The sequence below is a fragment of the Zosterops lateralis genome (genome assembly GCF_965231275.1).
Source record: "Zosterops lateralis genome assembly, chromosome: 8".
Classification (NCBI taxonomy): Eukaryota; Metazoa; Chordata; class Aves; order Passeriformes; family Zosteropidae; genus Zosterops; species Zosterops lateralis.
Window position 1 is genome coordinate 19,496,533 of NC_139768.1, and position 23,447 is coordinate 19,519,979.

General features: G+C 37.4%; 1 protein-coding gene across 4 annotated transcripts in view; it reads left to right on the plus strand.

The window, feature by feature from the left end:
• Positions 1-23,447, plus strand: part of VTI1A (vesicle transport through interaction with t-SNAREs 1A) — a 266,773-nt gene that overhangs the window by 140,113 nt on the left and 103,213 nt on the right. For 2 of the 4 annotated variants that reach the window (XM_083866526.1, XM_083866527.1), the window contains 2 exons: positions 14,877-14,947; positions 19,274-19,346. In XM_083866526.1, the coding sequence (XP_083722652.1) occupies positions 14,877-14,947; positions 19,274-19,339 (137 nt within the window). In that variant the 3' untranslated portion in view covers positions 19,340-19,346. The remainder of the gene's footprint in view (positions 1-14,876; positions 14,948-19,273; positions 19,347-23,447) is intronic. The other 2 variants (XM_083866524.1, XM_083866525.1) reach the window with 1 other exon arrangement.

The following is a 23,447-nucleotide window of genomic DNA, read 5'->3' on the forward strand; positions in this document are numbered from 1 at the left end:
TGTCTTCACATTTCCTTCCTACATTAAGAGGGTATACTATTACTGGAAAAAAAAAAAAAAAAGAAAAGAAAAGAAACAAAGCAACAAGGAGGCAGAAAAAAAACCCCAAAACAACTGGTTGCTTCCATTATGGGATTTAAGATAAAACAGAAAATATAAACTTAATAATTAAAGCCATGAAGGCTGTGGTGGTGTTTTGTTTTGTTTGGGGGGCTGGAGGAGAGAAAGCAAAAGCTCACAACGCATCCTTAACATCTTCAAGATAGATTCAGAGCTGTGATTTCAGCCCTGAGACCTAACAAACATCGCATACAGAGTGCAGTAAATGCAGTATTCATAAATGTATATGCTCTTTGTGACTTCATGTCAGCAGGGTTCTGTAGACCCTCATTTGTATCAAATAAACTTCAAATGGTAAAGAATACGTGCCAGCCAGGGACGAGCATCACTTTGAATTGTTCCTTGTGTATCGTCGCTGAAATGGGAAACATGGCTGGCTTCCTGTTTGTTAGGAGCGAAAAACAGGCACATCTTCTGTAATTATTAGTAATAGTGTCAATTTAATAAGTTATTCACTCATGACAACAAGATTTACATTCTATTTGCTGATAGCTCGTGTGGGATAGTGTTTGCTTTAGGAAGGTAAAACCTGACAGTAATGCAGTGCACATTGTAAATCCCTGTGTCACACCTGCTCTGAAACACTGAAGACAAGTGGTGCTAACTTGTTTCTTACTGTACCTTCCTTCTTCCCTGTGGATCGTTCTCTCATGGGCTCACTAGATTTTCTGCTATTGCTTATCCATCTGGGACTACACATTTAGAAATTCAGCTAACACAAAGGCTCATGGTTGTGCCTGAGGTTTCCATGGACTGTGAAGAAATTATTATCCCTGGTATATCGATGGACAAGAGAAACCAGGCCAGAGATTGCAAGAGTGGGATGAAGTGATGACTTGTTTACGCTCAGCTTCTTTCAGTCATGGCAGCATGGGAGAAAGTGCAGAAATGCTTGAGTAGAAATTTAACAGGTAAATGATAGCTGAGCTGAGGGAGGAATTAATATGCTGATAGACAATGGGAGAAGTCAGACCATGAAGGGATTGGCTGCAGAAGGAACGAAGCATTGTTTCATGGGCTGAACTGGGGAGAAACATTGGCATGAAAGAAAAAGACCAGTAAGATACTAAAAACCAGTGTTTGTAGCAATGTTCTAGATTGCTGCAGGTGATGCATAGATGTTTTTGTCAAAGTTAAAACAAAAGTATGTGATAATATAAATAAAGGCTGAGAGGCTAGGAAGAGGGTTTTAGGAAGGGAATGGCTGGGACCAGTCTGTTTCCTATTGATGTCATGCAGAAAGAATTGGAGTGCTTGCCCAAAATGCAATGGCAGAAAAAAAGAACTGAGTAAAAAAAGATGTTGAGGCTGGGTAGAAAGGAAGACAATCATGTCGTGCATGTCATGAGAATAGATGGTGTGGAGACATGTTGGGGGACAAGGAATTGCTGTGTTGTGTTGAATTTGAGTTGAAGGCTAAGCAGTGAGAGAGATGGGAGAGGGAATGGCAGCGTAGCAGGGAGAGAAATCTGTCCCTTATTAAATTTTAACTGAGTTGGTGCATGAAATTTTCCAGCGGTAAATCAACTGCAGATCTGTGCTGTGGGGAGGAAAGGAACCAGAGCCTTACACAGCCCTCACAGAGAGGACAGGAGCCTGAGTGCAGAGGGAGGAGGGGATTTCAAGAGGGAAAGCCTGACCAGTTGTGTCAAAGGCACGTGTGAGCTTCCCTCATCCACCATCTCTCCATCTGGGAAGTTTCCCTATCCCTCCATCCGTCCTTGTGTTAAGCTGGAGGAGCTGGCTCCCACCAGGTCAGTAGAAGCAAACCTACACACTGGTTTGGGCTGGGATTGCTTTCAAAACACTATTTTTCTCCTAGTTTGTCTCTGGGTTGGGGGTTTTCAAAGAGAAACCCCCAAGGCTATTGTGATAGTTTGAAGTTGAACAAGACACACCAAAAGATGCTGATTGTTTGCTGTAAGATGTCCTAGTAAGAGAAGCTAAGCAGCATGTGGGCATTTGCTTGTTTCAGTAGAATTCAAGTAGAAACATTATTTACCCCTGTTTTACAGATAGAATAAATAGCATAAAAGAAATAAGGAAACTTGCCAAAAAATCAAATAAGAGATCTATGATCAGCTCATACTCCCTTGCTTGTAAGTACTCTGCTTTATGTCTTTGTAATTCAAAAGCAATTAAAGCAATGAAAAGAAATAAAAGAAATTAAATAAAATAAACTCCAGCACGTCTTCAGCAATTCCTCTGCTAAAACTTGTGATATGGTGTGAAAGAGGTTGAAGCTTTCTTCCTTGATAATACATTAAATAATTATAAAATTTTTATTTCACCTTAAGTAGGAATAATATTTGATTGTCATTTAAACCAGTTCTTCAGAATCCCATAGTTTTACTCACAATAATCCAAGAACATTTAATAAGTCTTAAAATATTCATAACACACGGAGATCATTACTCTTGAGACCTTTGTACAAAGCAGTGAAGTGTGTTAGACATATGGCAGAAACCTCTTAATTTCTTATTTCTTGCTATGATTATATGGAAGAAAGGAAGATTCTCTGTTCTTTTCCCCATTGCAATCTGCATGCCATTGTTTTATCTGTTGTGGGCCAAAGTCATCTCACACACATGTTCACTGAAGAACATGGAGTTAATCAGGCTTGAATGTAGCTCAGTAAATATATGCACAATAACAGTAAATTAGTTCAGTTTTCTGTACAGTATTTCAGATAACAAAAAAGGGGAAATAATTTATTTCTATATCCAAGATGACTTTAGCAGCCCAAACTGTGTTACATGACAGATGCTGGTACCTACCTTTTATATTATTGGTAATTATCTAAAGTCGTTAATTGCTGTGGCATTGAGTATTAAGAAAAAAAATCAAACAACAATTGATATGTCCTGCATTGGAAATGTATCCTAAATATCAGAAGCCCTGTCACAGTACTTAACTGTATGAAGAGAGGATGAAAAATTTTGTTTTAATTAAATTTCAATGTGATTGTCTAAAGTCAAGTGGAACCTCCATGGATTAAATCTAAAATAAAACTGTGGTTACAGTATATGGTCATAATCCCCAGATCTGTTGTGTTGAAATGACAGTATAATGAGTAGAAGTTAAAATGTCCTCTGCTTTCAAATCCTCATGGTTGTCATTTGATTAAATAATAGTGCATTCTGTTTGATGTCTTGGCTTTATTATTCAGAAGCACTTCAGTATATGTGTCCTACCTTTGTATTATGTGCTCCTGGCAACCAGGTATCCATATAGGTTCTTATTTACACACCTGCATGTTTAGCTTGCCTGTGTGCTGCTTGAATATGAAATTTTAATTATTCCTCTTAATTATGGTGCATTCACCAAAAAGAGGGAAATCATTGGTCAGGTACAAAAAGAAACTGCTTAGTATTTGAAGGAATTTGATAATTTTGTTGTAGTTCGTAGCTTGGCAGGTGGTAATAATGCTATGCCAGCACTGTCAAAATATGAAAATTAAAGTGACGATGGGTTTTAATGAAATCCATTTGACAAATATAATTAAGGTGTTTTAATATGAAGCCCTGTAATAAAGACTACCGGTGGACTCCCTGAGGTCCTGACTAATTGTGTAGATTGCTTTTAAGCTTTGAATAGTTTTATTGGATAATGAACTGTTAAGAAGTGTTAGATCTTTCTTAAGCAGAATTTGGTTTGAAAAAGAAGAGGAGAGACAGGCCTGAGGTGTGGCATTTTAAACATAATTAGAAGAGAGATTTAAGTTAACATCTTTGATCTTGCTGTCAGTTTTTGATTAGAGCTGTAAATGCTTTAATCAAGTGCAGTGTAGTCATTACATTTCTAACTGTTTTTAAACTGCGAAATTACTGAGACACTGACATCGGTTCAACACTTCTTGAGAATTTCCAGCAAAGTTATGTTTGTAAACTGGGTGTTTGCATTAAATTGTCATACTGCAATAATTTAACAATCCAGTAGACCATGGGATAATTATATTTTGGGGCTCAAATAATCTAAAACCCCCTTATTAGATTAAATATAATGTTCTGTACTTGAGGAGAGTGGGCCATTTCAGATTTCATTTTAAAAATAATTTCTAATCTTGTTTCTTTTTTCAACTAAAATGGTATTCAAACTAGTAATTGTAATGAAAACAAATATATAAGAAGCTAAGATCAGTATTTAAATGCCTTCTATAGAAAAATGATTCTTTTAATGTTACACACTGACTGACATGGATTCCTTCACAACCATTTTAGGATCAGGGAAGCAGGCACAAGTATTTACCAGGGGTACAGTAGTATGTGAGACAGTCTTACAGTTCTGTTCTCTCAAATTTCTATCTTGCAACATTAAAGATTGCTTGAAGAAATTTCAGAAAAATCAATTTTATTTTTTTTTTTTTTTTAACTAGCATCCAGAACAGCAGTAAAATGTGAAAATGGCCATGGGCTCAGGTCTGTAAAGTCAGTGAGAATGTTGGGCTGGATGGTACCTGCCCATAGGTGGCATGACTTCCATTTCAAATACAGAACCCAGCAGTCTGGGGTCTTTTCTCAAATATGACCTTGCCTCCCTGTGTTCTTGATCTTTGAGCATGACAGAAAATCCAGATATTTGTCTCTTTACTGTGTGGGCTAAGGGCTGCTAGGCATAATGTTTTACTCATGTTTGTCTTCTAGAAATCAAGAAGGAAGGTACAGCAAAGAAAAACATAATAAATTCACTCTGTCTGCAGCATACAGACCATCCACACAAATAAACTCTTAACAATGGCTTGCCAACAAGTCCCACAAATTTGTTAATGACGTCCCACAGCAGACCACCTGTGCCTCTGGCAGCATGTCCTGCATGCTGACAAGTCTGGCAGAGCAGGAGAGAGGGGAGATGTCACCCAAGCCTGGGACATCCCCACAGCGACTGTTCAGCTGCCAGCACTTCCCCATGGCACCTGCAGTCCCCTGTCTGTGCCAGCTGCAGTTCAAGTAGCACCCAAGAGCAAGCAGCAGCCCCTGGTAACTCTGACCCAAATCCTTGGGGACCATTTCCAGTAGCTGGGATGGCTCTTGGGGCACTCCAGGCTGCTGCTTTGGGAGCATCCAAGCAGAAGCTGCTGTCCCATCAGTAAACTGCTCTATTCTGGAGCAGTGTGTTTTTTTAAAAAATCTCCAGTCTGCCCTACATCAAATCACATAGTGGCAGTCTAATGTACAGGTGCCAAAACTGTTGGTAAGTGTTGCTGGGTTGCTCCATCAGAAGAAATTGCACTTGTCATCTTAGGCACTTACTGAAAAATCAGTTTTTTCAGCATTTTTTCCTATCAAGGATGCCTTAGAAACAAAAAGTGTCTATATGAAATAAAGGTCCCATGTAAGTCAGCCTCTGAAACACCATCTGAAGAGCTTAACCTGATTCTTAAAATATGAGTCTACTCTGAGGAGTGCTGTAAAAATCCTATTATAGGAGAGTCTATTTTTCCATCTCAGCAGTTTCCAGAAGAAATATCTTTGTTTTACAAGTACAAGAGCAGAGACTTTTTTTTTTAATATATATATATATTAAAAAATTTTATATATATATATGCATATATATATATATATATATACATACACACACACATAGCCCTGCAAATTCAACCAGGATTTTAAAATTAGTCTGGGTTCTTTCCCTTTTGTATACCTCCTGATAAAACTGATTTTGCAGGCCATCGAGTATTTTTCATTGTTCCCTCTGAACCTTTGCTGTGGGTTTAGTGAGGCAGTGGTTTTCTCAGCATCACTCTGTGTGTAATCAAAGGCAACATTGCACATGGAAATACCTAGCACTTAGCTCGTGTGTGAAAAAGCAGCAGAATCCAGAGCTGCATTGGTCCTGCAGAGTAAAAAAAGGGAAAAATGGCTTGAGATGGAGGAAGACTGTAGGAAGTGTGCTGGGTAAGGAACTCCAAGATATCTAGTTTGATGCTTTGTCCTTTAGGTGCAGGTTTTAAAATTGCTATATATTCAAATGAACACAGATTCTGATTGATGGGTATAAATATCAAAGTGTAGAAAACCAAGATTCAAAATGTAATAAAATGCACAGTCTACTAAAGTTCATCACCAAACAAAAATACAGCCAAGTGAGCATTTGCTAGAGATCCCTCATGAGAATAAAATTTTGGGGTAGAGCTGGAACTTGAACTGCGGCCACCCCAGTAAGCTACAGACTGTCCCTTCCCTCTGTCCCTTGTCCCTCCATCTCCAAGTAGCTGCTTGAGATCTCCGGACTCCTGCTAGAAGAAACGTCCTTCTCTGCAAGCAAACCATCATTATGACAAAACTGTTGTGCATTGCACATAACATGGTTTTCTGGTTGTAAATTATCCAATAAATACACTAACATTGTCTTGAAAAGGGTTTTTCCTCTCCAAATTGCACCTCTTTAGACCTATATTGTATTTTCAAGAGAAACTAAAGCTTCATTGGTAATTTGACAATCAGTTTTCCTCCTTTAAAAAGAATTTTTTTTAGTATTGGTATAAACCTTGAACAACAACTTTCCTTGAACAATAACAAAGCATTGTCTTTATTATTATTTTTTAAAACTTTGGTACTTTCATCCTCCAGCTCCGCCATGCATTTCTTTTTATGGCATTTAGATTTTGAGAGATTCAGTTCACAAAAAAAATGGGAAACCTTGAAAGGATGAGGTAATTAATGCTTCTTCAGCCTATCCAAGATACACTGTTGTGTTAGAGTTTTGCCCCATTTGTAATTTATGCCTGTTAAAGCTTTGTTTTATCATCTGTTACTGACTTCTAGGCTTCTGTTTGCACTTACTGGCTGCAACAAGAATTTCATTTTATACAGAGAAAAAATGGTTTCGGTTTCAGCTACTTTTTTACTGTACCCGAAAAAGAGAATGGGATTTGCAAATGATAAATGGGGAAGTTGACTAGCTAACTAATAAAGATTTGTCTTAATCAAGTATGATTTGTCAGAACAGGAGCGCACTGGGGTCAGGGCACACGCAATGAATAATACAGCATTCACTGGAGAGAAGGACCAGGCAAAAGGCCTCATAAATATGCTGGAATTACCCACTGCTAATTCGTATTCAAAGAGTGAGTTGCACTGAAGCCAGCTCTGAGGTTGCTGAGCTGTTCACCTGCTTCGTGGGCTTTATCATGTTTAAGAAAGTTTGTATATATATATATATATATATATATATATATATATATATATATTTATATACACACATTCTTTACAGAATACTTTATTTATGCACAGACTGCTGCACTTTTTGGTCGATGTGTTTAAGCATTATTTATTAATCGGCTTCTAGGTTTGTTTTATTTTCCTAATGTCTGGGTGCTGTTTTATTTCTGGTTTTCGTTGTTTAAATATGAATGTGAATACAGCAGGAGATAGTTCCATTCACATTTGAAATTAACTTCTGAACAGTGCAATAAAGGTTAAAACAGTCTTTAGCTTCATGGAAGTATTAGAGATAAAACAGGCATAGACTTCTTGTTTATGTTGCCAGCTTTCCTGACTTCCTAATTGGCCTGTAGATTCAAGATAAATCTGGTACATCAGGATGTTGGGAGAAACCTGAACAAACCCAAATGTGATTTTATTTGGCTCTGGCTTTACTTTCTGATATTGACTTTGCTTTTTTCTTCAAGGAGCATTTTCTCAGATGGAAACAGTTGAAGGATGTACTCTTCCCATAGGTTTTCTAATGTTCAGAGGAAATACTGCAAAACACCCTTGTTACTATTGATAAGTTTAAGCTACGTAAATGGGTCATAAAGAATCATTTTGAAACAAAAAATAATAAATTGTTCCGGTGCTTACAGGTATAATTAGCAGTCTTTGTTCTTCATCATTGTACTACCTAAGTGTCATATATGGTGGTTTTATGTAGTTAAATAAGATTGAAAAAAAAATCTCACTCCACTCTTCAATTTTAAAACATATTTCAGAATTTCAAAATGTTTTCTTCTCTTTTAAAAACATAATGTAACTTTTTTTTTCTATTTGCTGGTTGGCTAATAGCCTGTCTTATCTATTGTGTGCTTAGCTCTATGTCTTAAAGTGCACTTACTGCTTTAAGAGTGTATCACCTCTAGATAGGACCAACTTTACAAGCCTCAAACTGCTCAGTACAGGAGTTTAAGTTGCCAACTCTCTGCCTGCACATTTTAAGTCTTTAAAATAACCAGTAATGTGGAGTCCAGAGTAATTATTTGTACTGCTCTGAGTTTATAGCAAATGGTGGAGCACTTTTGATTAAATAATGATTATGAACCCAGCCTTGGATGAACCAAAGATCACCATTGTGTCATCTTTGGAGTCACAAGTTTAATTAAGTGATGGCTTGTGGCTCAAGTTTTAGGGGATGTATTTCTGCAACTTAATTTAGATGCAATCAGGATTTTTAATACTCTCCCCTGCTAAATCACTTTCAGACAAGTTCAAGACTGGCAGTACTGCAGTGAAGCATCAGCCATTCCCACACCAAGCTCAGAGCGAGCAGGGACTTCTTCCATCCTGGGAGCACTTAAAAAGTAGCAAAGGAAGACACTGAGGGTTGGCTCCCAACTTCATGTGCATTATTAGTGAATGAAATGGGGGTAGCAAGTTGTTTACTTATTGATGCACTAAGGAAAGATTTCTTTTTTTGCCTTAGAACTTATTTGAAGGGAGAGCGTAGGGGAGGAAGATGCGATGGGAGGAATTTGGAGCAGACAAGCACTGCTGGGCTGGGGCATGGCAAGAACAATGGCCAGCCTGCAATGTAGACAAGTGCTCAGCAGAATCAAAGTCTGCCACCTCCTGTGAATGTTGCTGTGAGGATGTTAGTAAGGGAGCTCTGCTAGGTTGGTGATGGGAGTAGACAGAAAAAAAAATACATCAGTTAGTGAGAAATGAGTTGTTTTTTACCAGCAGATTGATGTAAGTTTGGATTTCAGAAAAGGTATGAAACTTTAGAAATAAAAAAAAAAAAGCAACTGGAGGTGAAGTTACTAGTCTGTCATCTTTCTTCTTTCTTTATCCTATTTTCTTCTCATTCATCTGCCTTTTTTTTTTTTTTACTGTGGAAGGACAGACCAGGCCTGGACCATGGGAGGTGTTGAGTATGAAATGCTCCCAGTTTGTTCTTAAAGGCAATGTGGCACCTTCCTCACATATCTTTTCTTCTTTATTTTGAACAAAGCACAAAGACTGAATTCTGATTAGGTGTTCTAGATGTTTTTCTTTCTGGCTTCTCTGACCTCAGTCTCAACCAACCCCTTTTGCTCTTGGCCAATAAAAATAATTTCATGAACATCCATTATGACTTATAGGGAGACCTTTTCATTTGAAAAATGTTTGTATTTCTACTTTAGTGGACATCTTGGACTTTGGAAGTTTGGGAGGTATTTTTAGATGTTACTTGCTTCTACAGTAAGACTGGGCAACTTCTTTTATCCTCTCTTGCAACTGAACTTCTGACAGCTCTGGAAGTGTTGGATGTCCTCTGTGAATGCTATGGATTGTCAGTGCTCTTTCCACCTGTATGGCATTTGCTTCTGCTGAAGAAGCCAACTAATCCCTATAAAAAGTAGCTAATTTTTATTTTATTGTGTTAATTGGCCACTTAGCAGATGCAGATTAACATCTTCATGGCAGATTCTTGAGGCATTTGAGCACTAACTCATATTTCACTGTTCTGTTAATGCTCTACAAATTGTCTCTCCATTGACTTATGGCTGTTACATTATCCTTCATTTATCTGTATTACCCTGTACTTGTTTTTTAATAACTTTAATTATCTAAATCCTTCTGTTTCTAATTATATCAGCTGTTCAATGTAAATATGTCAGCTGTGAACTGGGGAATTTATTGGACTTTTACCTGTGTCCCTATACTTCAAGATATGTCATCACTTTCTTTATTAACTTTCTGCTGTCAGAAGCGTGAGGTGTTTGACTCAACCCTGAATTCTTCAACTCCTGCAGTCTATATTTTCCAAGTTTGTAAATCTGCTTGCTGTCACCTCTGAACAGTGAGCTTTTAACACTTTCTAGTATTTTTTTCCCAGACACTGCTGTTGATGATTTATCCTAGTCTCCTAAAATCAAAACTTTGAACCTGTCCAAAATGGAAGGAAAAAAAAAATGTCCCAGCCTGTGTCAGCACAGTTTCCAAAAATCTTCCATAAGCTTTAGCTGTATCTTCAGAGTATGCAATGTCTGTGCAAAGACAACACAATTTCACCCCCCAAAATTGTACTGCTCACTAGACAGGGCTGGGGATCTCATCCTGGAACTGTTCCCCAGTCCTACTCTGGTCAACACACAGTGGTTTTTATATTGTATTTCATGTTTCTGTAAAACAGCCATCTTGATTTTTAACATGATCTGCATTTCTCAATGTAAATTACTTTGTATTTTCCAACCTCTAATTACATAGCTCAGATGCATGCATTGTATATATAGTGAGATTGAGCAAATCAAATTTCCAGGCATCTTCTTTGTGATTTGGTCGGTTTTAAGCTTTTTTTGTATTTTAAATCTTATCAGGTATCTGCTGCATCTTATGACCCTTTTATACACACACACACACACATACACACACATATATATGCACACACACAGGGTACATTTTGAGAGAAAAAGTGCTCTATAAAATATGTTTGATTATTTTATTTTTCATATGAAAAGAAAAATGGAGAGTCTGTCTTCAAAATTCATAAAAATGCATGTTTGTTTATCCTAAAACCTGGAGAGGCTCATTCCATGTCATTCCTGTCTCTTGAGTAAATATAGTAGTCATTCTCAGGGCAAAAAAGTATTATTGACTTGAGTGATTAGAAAAAGCTCTTTCAGAATCAGTTTAGCTGATAAAGTACATAAATTCTTAGATGGCTGGAGGCAAACAAAGTAAAAGAAAACCAGTCAAGCACAACTTATGCTGTGCTCTTGGTGTGTGTGTGTAAGTATTAGAAATCAGACTCTGTGGACCTCATATTAAATTAATTACAATTTGTATGTATAAATAAATACTGCATACAGGTTGCAAGCAAATTCCAAAGAAGGGGCTTGTTCAGGAGTGCAAAGCATTGCTAAAAGTGATCGTTGTCTTTTGGGTTTATCTCAACATAAATGTTGAAAACTTGTGCCAATTTGTGCACACATGGAGGGGGAAGTTAGGTTTGCATTTGTTACATTGTGGGGGGGGGAGGGGGAGAGGGAGTGTGGGGTTTTTTTCTTCAAATGGGGAAAATTGTATTCGTTCCACTAATTAATTTCAGTGTTTTAGGAGAAGAAATGTTATGTTTTTCTTCCATAACACAGTCTCAGAGAAGCAGGCACCATTTGTGTTGGACTCACAACATGGCATTTTTGAAGAGCTGGCACTAAAGAGGATCATTTCCCATACTTTGTTCAAACACCTTTAGGGCGGAATACATTTAGAGCTGTGGATTTTAGCATTCACCATTTAAGGATGATGCTTGTTAATATTATGTATTTTTTTCAGAAATATTTTTTTCTGGCCATCACAGCATTGTTTAAGACTGAGATAATTGCTCCATCAAATATTCCTGCCCTCTGTCAGTACACAGATAATAATGATGTAAATACATTCACCCTTCTGCTTCTCACAGTTTATCTGTAATTTTAAAACATAATTTTATGCATCTCTTTGGGAATTTCAGTTAGAAGAGGCAGCACCACTCAGTCTTTGGTAGGACTTAGGACTGCACCATACTAAACATTGTCCCTTCAAAACGACTGAAAGGTTGGCATAATCCCCAGATAATTGACATTGTTAAGATTCTGTGGAAATAGTACCATTACTGGCAACAGGCAACACCCTTTAGTTTGTGTATTGGTCTTAATTCATGCATCTGCACTAAGTATATCTTACAAAGCTGACCTTTTCACATAACTGTAGTAGCTTCATCAATGACTTGCATTATATGTTGGCTGGGCAGATCTATACAGCACCATTGCACTAAAAGCATGAATTTGCCAGATAGGTGAATGTTTTAACTGGAAAGAAAACATCAGAGTCGTGGAGAAACCTGAAAAATGTTAGCAAGCAGATAGCAATGATATCAAGCTTGTAATTAGCTCTACTGTAGGCTAATGCTACATTTTTCCTAGTCCCAGGTGCTTTCAGTTGCACACCAAGTGAAGAGACATGTCTTCGTATCATTGGGAAGTCTTTATTTTCTCTATGTAATAATATTTTGGTTTGACTGTCTTGACCTTCCAGCTAAAAATCGAGTTCCACTGTCATCAGTGAATTTTCTGAGCAGAATGAGGGTATGAAGAGGATAAAGGTGTAAATTTATGTTTGCAAACTTATTGTGAGATTATGTTACCTCCTTCATGTCTCTTTGTTCAACTTATGTTGTTATTTTAGCCCAAAAAAGGCCAAAGATCATCAACGAAAGTGCATGTAGAGTAAAGCTGCTCCTGTAAAATTGATGATCCGTCCAATTATTTATCTATAGAGGCTGCTGGGAAGAAACGCAACTATCTCAGTTCTCAGACCCCTCTGCTAGGTTGAACTTCATGGCTGAAGGTTTAATCCCTAAGTGTCATATCAACAATTCATTCTGTGATATTCTGGCTGACATGCTCTCCTTCCTTATTTATTGATGTCTTCAGTCATCGACAATGAGAGGAAAATACACTATTCGTCAAAGTGACGGTGTTTTACCCTCACTTACAGTTGATGCTGCTGTCACATTGATGGTTGGAAAATAAACTCAATCATTATAAAAAGCTAAGAGTGTGAACTTGCCAGTGACAGGAAGAAGATGAAAAAAAAAATACACAAACCCACAGTAACTTGCTTAAAAATTGGTGTAATAAAAATAAAACTATTTCCTACAAAGATATTTTTAAGCTTTGTTCTTGAGATACCAAACCATTTTAGCCATGTATTTTATGCTTGTTCATTTGAAGGAAGATCTGCACCTCATACTCCTTTATGTCTGTAAACATACATATAATTTTTAGCACTAAATACACTTTTATCATTTCACCTCATGCCACTACATTAGTAATTTGTTGGTTTTTTTCGCGTCTCTTTTAAGAGATTTTGCTTTGGTTTTTTCTCCCCTGGATTATATTGAACACATATATCTGTTTGTGTATTACAGTATTTTGAGTGCTTTAATGAGGAAAAGCACAGTATAGTCCCATCCTGTAAGTCCTTTGACGTGCAAAGATAGGCAAGGCTCTTGTGAATCACTTTCTGAGGCTGCCATTTGTGCAACTGCACTGCACTGTGCAGCCTTTTAACTCCAAACCCATGTATCTTACCACATTTCACCTTTGGGAGGCATTGTATATACAGCTAAAAGTAAAGAGCAGCGAGCCAAGAGGGACAAGATAGCATAATGAGGATGTCAATTTGTGGTCAGAGGAAATATTTATCTTACTTGTACTATACTTGGCAACTGATAGAGAAATATATATGTAATGAATTTCCTCGGACTTTATCTGGCAGACTGTGTACCTTGTGTTAAATGGATTTAAAAATAACATTGCTTGTCTCAAACTTTTAAAGTTTGAGGTCGTCCTGTTTTGCATTGTTCCTTGAAAATGGACTGCATCTATTAAAAAAGAATAATCATAATTGTGTTTACTAACATATTGGTGAATTTTTAATGATCCATTTCTCAAGGCTCCCTGAATAATGACATTTTAGGATCCCACTTACTCACCAGAACAAAAGCAAGGCTTTTTTATTTGTTGTTTAGGGGGAAAAAAGCCATGTTTTTGTAGTTTTACTCTTTTGGTTCATATCTCTGGTAAGCCTGCTAAGTACCCTAAATGAATGTGCACAGAAATGCTGGTTGTCTCACACGTGCTGTGTGTCCTGAGGCAAAGCTACAGCTGCTTCAGCTCCTTCTGCCTGCTTCCCCATCTGTAAAATGGGAATGATTTAACTTATTTTTCTCCTTCGGGGAAATACAGGGAGGGTTTCTTAATATTTCTATAGAGCTTTGAAGATTAAAATCTCTTCTCTATACTTGCTGCTAATGTTTCAGTGTTAGAGAAGCATTTGATTGAAGCTGTTTGAAGAGTAAAGTTTTGGCATCTTGTGTTGTCTTTGTACCATATCTTGAGGCCTCTCCACTATAATTTTGCAACCTTTGGTTCAGCGTAAGCTGCGGAAGGAAACAACCCCTGTGTAAACAAACGGTGATGACTATAAATTAATGTCTCTGTCTGCTGTTGAAAACATCAGGAGATTACAGCCTATCTCTAAGCCAGCCAGAAACAGTCCATGGTGGAGCAAAGCAGACACCAGTCACTGGGCTGAGCCTGAAAAAGCTTTCATTTAAGCATCAATGGTAAATGCTGAGAGGCACTGAGAGAGGTTTTCTTCTAATATGACTTCTATGTCTTTACATGTAGAAGGATGGCTGGTGTTTTAGCAAAGGCTTGCTGACTTCCTTGGGCTTAAGGAGTAGATAGGAAGTATGAGCACCCAGCATCTAGAGCAAGTCTGAAAGTCTTCTTGCTTTTGTTTCACAGATCAAAGGTCAGCATCAATTCCCAGGGCCTAGACAATCTCAAGAGGCTGCAGAGGGGCAGCTTCTGGTTTGGTTTGCTTCTTCAGTTTAATATTGTTTGAAAAACTTAAAATTTAATATAATGATATATTACTCTTTGCAGTTAGGAGGAGTGATTAGGCTACCACATGTATTAAATGCTTTTGTTAGAATCTAACTTGGCATTTTAAGGCCTTTCAGTCACAAGCTATATTTTTCATGATTTACATTTTCATTTTTTAATGCAGAGCAGATTGGACAGGAGATGCTTGAAAACCTCAGCCATGACAGAGAGAAGATCCAGCGTGCTCGGGAAAGGGTAAGTTTGATAATAAGTAATTGCTGATTCTGCATTTTATTTGCATTGGATAAGTTCTTTGTGCATGCAAAAATAATCCAGATGAGATATAATCACCATCTGCAGTGGAGAACATACAGAGTGTCTTACGTGGGCCCCATCCTGCCAAGTCTCTCTGATGGGGAGTCACACTGTAGTCACCAAATCTGCTGTTGGAAGCAAATTTTCTGTCACTATCACAGAAAGGTTAGCATTCTGTCCTTTGAAGGGTTTGTTGTACTATCAATTCCAATGATTTCTTGGGCTTCCTATGAAACAGTTCAGTATCATAAGTGAGCATCTAATAGTTAAGCAACCTTACTCTTTGTAGCTGCAGATGCAAATAACAGCCCCTCAGGCAGGTCTGTGTGAAGAGCAGGTACTGCTGCTCTGTCTCTGCAGCCAAGGTAACATACCTGTGTCACTTTTGGCTCATGTGGCCTCCATGGGAATCAGCTCCACTGGGCAGAGTTAATGGAGATGCTCAGAAGCCCATCCCATCCAATGTGTACAAGTTCTCTGAATTTCCATGTGGGAACCCAGCCTCTCTGTCTGTGGTAGAAACCTCACTGAGCCAGGACTTTCTGTCCATGACATGTTGTTCAGATACTTTCCCAGGTGTCCCAGTTTTTCCAAAGCTGAGTTCTCCCTCGCATCTCTTAACTGACCAGTGACACTTTAGAAAAACTCGTTTATCCCAGGGAGTTTCTTCATTTGATTAGTAAAGCTTCCCATAACAGAATTAATGAATGTATTTTCTGCCAGCTGTACCAGTTGCTTTCTGAAGTGCTGGGCATTAGCTTCTTTAAGACACTAAATATAGCTAGATCACTAAATGTCACTAAGAATTGTGATGATTGACCAAGTTTTGTTCTGGCAACTTGGTGTCTTCTGTCTTTCATCTCCAATGACTGCTGAATCTGAAATGCTTTTGTGTTTCTAGCTGGACAAATAAAACCTAGGCAATGGGTTTATTGCCATAAAGTATATGGCATTCTTGAAATGCCATATACTCCTTTCTGCTGGTCCTGTATATCCCAGGGATGTAGTTCTGATCACTCAATATACACATGGTTCATAACATAACTTTTCCTTTCCATTGCTTTCTACCTGAGGAGCAAATTTCTTTGATGGCAAAGCCTGTAAGATGCAAAGAGGAAGATTAAAAATAAGGATATTCTAGGAAAGTGCAGTACATACACACTCCACCACAGTGCAGTAAAAAACCTCTCGTCATAATGGAAGATCTCCAATTCCAAGTGTTTTATCAGAAGCCACTTAAAATATTTTCTTTAGGGAATTCAGAAAAGTTCTCTAGTGGAGCCACATGGTCCACCTGTTCCAGCTGTCTATATACACTCAAGTGAATATTTAGGGGAGATCTTTGATAATTTGGCAGTTTCCCATTATCTGGAGATTTTGAAAGACCAGAGCAGAGAGTGATTTATCAATGCACTATAAATGTACATTAAATACATGGAGTATTTATTATCCTATCAATCAGGAAATAAACATGTCTTCTGGAATGAAATTGTCAACTTGAGTATGATGGTCAGCTTTAACAGTTTAATGTTGTGGAAATTAGGAAGAATTTTTTTTATGTAAATAAGTGAATGTCTCAATGGCTTGGTTAAATGTACATATATTAATTTTCCTATCTGTAGAGTAAAACTCCTATTTTCTTCTGAAGGCAAAGAGAACGAAAAAAAGCTGTGCTACAAGTCAGATAGGTTAACTGAACTATACAGGACATTAAAAGATGCAATATTTTTTAGGAAAACCTCAAAATTTGTCTAAGGCACACAAGATACCAATATGAGCATCTCCTTCATTTTCCTGCTTTCTCATTATTATTCTTAATATTTTTAAACACCATGTAGAGTTACTGTTGCTAATATCAAAGCCTGCTTCAAAATGTTTTCACTACAGCAGTTCTGTGAAACATTCTCTGTTTGAGAGGTTCATATTCCAGCAGTTCCATTCCACACTTCTGTGGTGTGCTGGTATTGGTAAAGAAATGGTGGAAGAACTGCAATCAAATGATTCAGTTTTAAATAAAAACAAACTTACAGTTTGAAACTCTTCATGTGGGGTTTTTGGGTTTTTTTCTGCCAGAGCAGGAAGAAAAGGTGTTTTCTTAGCATTCTCTTGGGAGGTAGCTAGATATCTTCCAACTATGTGTGTACGTGTTTGTTTCTTTTTTTAATGTTTCTTTCGCTTATTTTGTGGGGTTTTTATTACCATAAAAACATGAGGTCGTCTTGCTTAGAGGAGTTTGTCAAACCTCTAAGATTCAGCTTCCTCTGCCTAACTATCAGCACTGATTCTAGCTGTCAGGTAGAATCCTGCAGCAAGAGAGGAAAGTTAGGATCAAACATTTAATGGTAAAAAGGAGAGCGCTACTTTTCTGTGAAAAGGGAGGAGAAGCCCCAAGTGTTAAATGCATCTTTATGAATAATAAAAGACCAATGTAAAGCATACATTTGTACTTCAGAATCCCTTCTAGCATAGATAAGAACTTGGCTTTTTAATGAGCCTTTTAAAAATTATTGTGACGTTTTTTCTTCTGTTACTTGTGTCAAACCAGGCTAAACTGCTTTTCTGGAGCTTGAATTGTCTAGATGAATCAGGAAAAAATGAGGGAATGGCCTCCCTGGAATATAATACTCATCTTTGTTCCATCATAGCACATAATTACAGAGATCTGAGAGTTAGTGCAAGCCTTCCCACTGAATATGATATTGCTAAGAGCAAGACTTGATTGGTGTTACCCAGTCCCAGCTTCTACTTGGTATTTTGTTAATAGCTTTTAGAAGAATAAGGAGGAAATTTATGCAAAAAGGTTATGTGACACTGATTGTCACATCACCTACTGATTTCAGTAATAAGCATTAAATCTGGCAGCAAATATTTACTGTATTGTGCTCCAGAATAGAGACTGGGTTTAATAATGCTGCTGTTCAAATATTCAAGATATAATAGTGGTTTGTTATGGTGAAGGTGATTTGCTATTGGAAGACTGCCACACTCCTTGGCAGTGTTAATGTTTTGATGGATTTGTAACACAGGATACATTTTGTCTACTGCAACAAAGTTTTTTCAGTAAGAAGTCAAAGACTCAGGTAATCCTTTCAATCTGATTTGATAATGAAGAGGGACATATTCACCTTTCCTAAATAGAAGAATGTTTTTTTGTATGTACACACAGCTGTGTTTTGGGGCATGTTAGAAATGATTGTCCCTGCTATTTCATAACTGAAATAGTAATAATCATTACATTATCTTTTTACAGTAGATTTTGATGTCCCACTGGTTCCAAGATGTCTAAAATGTCAAAAGATGTCTCTCCTCTAGCTGCCAGTGGCAAAAGAGGCAATAGGAGAGTATTCCATTCCATTCTTCCTATAAACTTCTAATCTCTAGATTTCCTTTTGTGGGACACTAATAAACACAAAAAGGGGGGGACATTTTAATCCTTTTTAAAAAGCAATAGAAATAAACATAAAGTTCATTTGCTTCATAACTTTTCATCTACTCTATTTCATTTTTTACCTATTTTGCAATATTTTTGAGAGCTGTAGAACAAGAGAGGTAATTAGGTGTAGCTGTAAACTGTAGGTTTCCTTTGTTCTAATAAACTACAACAATGGTCATTTCACTGAGTGAGAGTTCCTTACATGAAAGAACCCCACTATATGTACTGTACAGCTGTTCCTTCTGTACACGTATATATCCTATTCACAAAGCAATTGAGCACCCTGGCCAGAGGTGGCTGCTATAAGGTCAGTACAAGTTTTGTATTTAAGGGGCAGTAGTATAGACGTATTTCTTTTAAACAGAATTGCTAAAAGGATATATTTTGTATTTCTGTTTCTTTCTTTAAACTACAGTCTTTGAAAAACAGTGAAAGAAAGATATGGGGTTTTTTTCATAAAGCATCAGGAACACAGCACATAGCTGTCTCTTCGTCCCTTGATCCTTTCACTAATATACACAAACAATACACATACACATGGGAATTATGGATTCCAATGTATAGAGCTTCTACCTGCAACCCTTTATTTGTTAAAGCATTTACTTTTTATCTTGAGTCACCTTTATTGCCTCGATGACTTAACTTCCCTGGGCTTCATACTTATGTAAGTAAAAACAAAACAAAATATTTTTAAATTCAAGAGCTTTGGCGGTTTTATGAGCTTGTTGTGTGCTAAGCCTGAAGCTGACTTGAGTGTCTGTAGGAACACCTCTCCTTTGAACAGAATGGGGTGTGTGTGCCTTTTACCTTTAATGGAACTCTTTTCTCTCCAGCTTAGAGAAACAGATGCAAACCTGGGGAAGAGTTCCAGGATTTTGACGGGAATGTTGCGAAGGTAAGGCCAAGGTAGGGACATTTCTGGTCTTTCTTTTCTTCTACTCTCCTTCTGCCTTTATTTTCAATTTTACTTCAACCTCAACATTTTGCTGGTGGAACAGACTTTATTTTACCCAGGCTGCTATGTAGAATGTCTTTGGAGGATAGAAGGCTTTGTCATGTCTATGGAAAGAGTTTTCTGTAGCCTGAAGAATAGCCCTTGTGTAATGGTTTCTCATCTTTGTTTCTTTGTATTTGTTTGGGGTGTTTTGGATGTGTGTTCTAAAATTAAGATTTTTTTTTTTTTATAATGATCTCCTGTGTTTCTTATTCTTCAGTGATTTTGGTGTTTTGAGGGGGGGGTTTGCCTGTTAAAAAGAGAAGGTTGGTAAATGTTTTGGGGCAGCATAAATTTATGTGCAGAGAAAAGGGTGATATTACCAATTCTGCCTGAATGGATGGGGCAGACACATTGTCAGCCCTTGTGGTTTTAGTATGTTTCTTCCACGCTTTCAGTGTTATGAAAATAGTCCCTGGGACCAAAATGAGCTGATGTGAAAAAGAAAATTGTGCAATGTCCTAAAAATCTATGTGGGACTGAAGGGAGGGAGTTATCCACTGATTATTACTCCCCTTAAATCAGTGCATCGGTGCATTCTCAGACAGATTTTTTTGAGTTAGTGGCACCTCTGGATATGTGTTCTTTAGCCAGTGAAACAGCTGCTGAGCTTCTCTGTGATGTCCATATTTCTGTACATACTCAGCTTCCTAAAGAAGAAAAGCATCCCTCTAATAAGTGGTGCTGGGTGCTAAGAAAGCACAGCTTTAAAGGAGTTTAGTGCATCATCTGAAGAGTTCAGTTTGAAATTACCCTTGCCACAGGCTTTTATGTTGTGTGTTTGCTTAATGCACTTTGCTTATAACAAAAAAAAAAAAAAGGAAAAAATGAGGAGAAAATTTTAACAGGGTTGTTGATTTGTCACTTGGCTTAGGAAATGTGAAAACTGGAATTTTGTAAGTTGTTCTTTAGCATAAGCTTTATTTCTCCATAAGTCTCCTCAGAAAAACACCTTTGTTAGTTTCTTGTATACCAAATTGACAAAGGTTAAAATGACTGATCCTGATGCCTTCATTCCACTGATTTCTTACAATTCCAACTCCAAAATGTAGCATATAAAATTCTCTGATTAAGAGTAATATGTAAATGACACAAGCTAAATTCAAAATCTATGGAGGAAGGAAGTGGCAATTGAAAGGGATGGTTCAGTGACTGTAGACAATCAAAATAAACTATAAAAAAATGAAGGAAAAGAAAAGACACCAACCAAACCCAAGTCTCCCCTGGAAGGGCTCTGCGACATGAGCTGTAACGAATATTCTGCATATGTCTCCATTTTGTCAAATCTCATTAAAGGGGTTTCTTGCTTTATGTCAATTGAGCTGTCCAAAAATCATTCATCATTTTAGTGTAAAAAAAATCATGCAGTTATTTAAATAATATCATATTAATGTTAAAGTTCAGCTGTCATTTAATAGTATGGCTTAATCAGACATAGCATTTAGGAAAAATAGTTTTTTCGGGCTTTACTTGGCTTTCAGGTTGGCAGATTCAAATAAGGATTTATGGGTTTCTAAACCAATGTATTCTTTCCATGTTTATGCTTGAGGTACCCCAGCCTTTTTTGTAGCACCCTGTAGTCTGTTATTTTCAATAAAATAAAGTATCTCCTCATATTGTGTTTGAATACATTTGCAAGTAATTTGGAGAAGCTGAAACAAAAACATATGCTGTAACCTTTGACTTTGTTTTGTGTTTGGGAATCACAGTTAGGAGTCCTAGTTTATAAGTGTTCCATAAGCCAAATGAAAAATATGATCTTTCTGAGATATACTTGGGCTCTTCTTTTCAGACAAAAGGATTATGTAGTCGAACACTATGATGCCATGTTTCTGTGTGTCAGAAAGGCACTGGATTTCCTTTTTCTTCAACAAAAATGCTGAACTGAGTCACCTATCTAGATCAAAGTCAGGTTAGGATTTAAGCACAGGTCAGGTAAATGTGCCAAAAGCAATGCCAGCATAGAAGCAGCTTTCAGTAGACAACTCTCAGGATGTTGTTTAAAGCCACATAATTTATAGACCTACAGTGAATTTAATTTTTTTGTGACTGTTGGGTAGAAGGGTCTAGCATTATCCCAGCTTCAGCATCCTCACAATTTGTTTAGTTACAAGAATAATCATGAAGTACAGACCCCAAGAAATCAGCATGTATTAGATAAATACAACTGCAAGAAATATAATTAGCACAGATTGTCAGTTGTGTCCTGATTTCTGCATAGTTCAGTACACACACACAATGTTTTACATAATTACTGGAACCAATAAAATAAAGTGCTGGAGGACCATTCTCCACATCAGTATTATAGAGAAAAGGTAATGTTAAATTGAACATTGCTCAATGTAGTGGCTGTTCCCACAATCTATATTTGCTGATATGCTTGAAGTCATATGCCATGCTAGCACCCTGTGCTTCAAATTAATGCCTAACTCTTTCTAATTTTACTGTCTGGGAAAGGTAAAGCAGCATCTCTTTTGAATCTGGCTGAATATATTAAGAGATCAGGTATTTAGATAGCTAGAGGGCTAAATTACTGCCTTTGTATGACCTAAATTCCCTGGCCATGTGTTTGTGCATAAAATGTTCTGGAGATGGGGAATAAATGCAGAGACAGGTTTTGTGGGTTGCCATAGCTCACTAAGGAAATCAGTGGCATAATAAGGACAGGTCTTCCTATCTGAGTTTGCTACTCTGGCAGTAAGGTACCCAGCCTTATGTGTTGGAATTTGTTGTGTCATTTTATTTTGGGTATGTAGGTAAGAGTATTTTTGTGATAAGTGTTTTTAAATATTCTCACATACAAATGACTTATACATTCATGATTTTTTTTTTCTGTAGCAACTACTTACTTTCTACTAAATTAATGCATTCCTCTTATGGCATGGCATTACTAAGATCAAGGGGAATGGCTTCAAACTGAAATAAAGTATGTTTAAATTAGATATTAGGAAGGAGTTCTTTATTGTGAGTGTGGTAAGGCACTAGAATGGGTTGTCTCAGGACTCTATTCCTTGGTCTGTACCCCAGTGGGAATTGGGGAGTGCACAGTGTGCTAGAAAGAAGTAGAAAATAATGTGTTCTGTAACATCTTAAGGGTTTTGCCCATATCCTAAGCCAATAGCCTAGAAAAGCTTATAAGAAAAGAATTTGGAAAGTCTCCAAGCCACACACAGCCCAGTGGGAAACAAGCAAACCTAAAAGTAACCAGATAAAAATTTCAGTAGATTTGAATCTTTTTTCAATTAGCAGATAAGTTCTGTCTGTCCCCTTCGAATGGCGGGAAGATATTTTACAAGAATAGTTGCTACACTCCAGAACAACTTTTTATCCTGTCTGGTTCACCAGGAAATTTTTGTGTCAAAAGTACTCTTTTAATCTTCAGATTTCAGTGTTCTGCATGGTTATCAATGATGTTTTGAGAATGAATGCATCTGCATTTATGAAAGAGATTTAAAATTGAATGTCCCAACAGGACAGAGACACTACTGGTAGAAATGAGGCAGTAAGGGTTCAGTTCAGCTCTCAAGTAGTAACTTACGTGACTTGCCAACAGCTGCATGACCAATATGGCTGCAGCCAGAAACTGAATGTGAGTTCTAGTGGAGTTTCTTCACTCTTTCCAGGAAAATTCTGGGAGTCCTGCTTCTTGCATCACTGCTGGTCAAAGTTTATTCCACTTTTGACCTCCAGGATATTTCAGACCTTGCAGTTATTTTTCAACATTTCACAGAATTGTAGGACAATTTAGATTGGAAGGGACTTCTAGAGGTCATCTGGTCCAACCTCCTGTTCAAAGCAAGTCTCATTAGAGTAGGTTGTTTAGACTCTTCTCCAGTCAAACATATCCAAGGCTGGAGATATCAATGCCTCTGAGCACTCTGTTCCAGCAATAGCTGAAATAAGCAAATTTTCCAGGTATCTCACTGAAATTTCCCAGCATCCAACTCTGGATGTCCATTGCCTCTGGTCCTAAGCAGAAGTGATTTAAAACATGACTTTTGGAATTGGTCTTT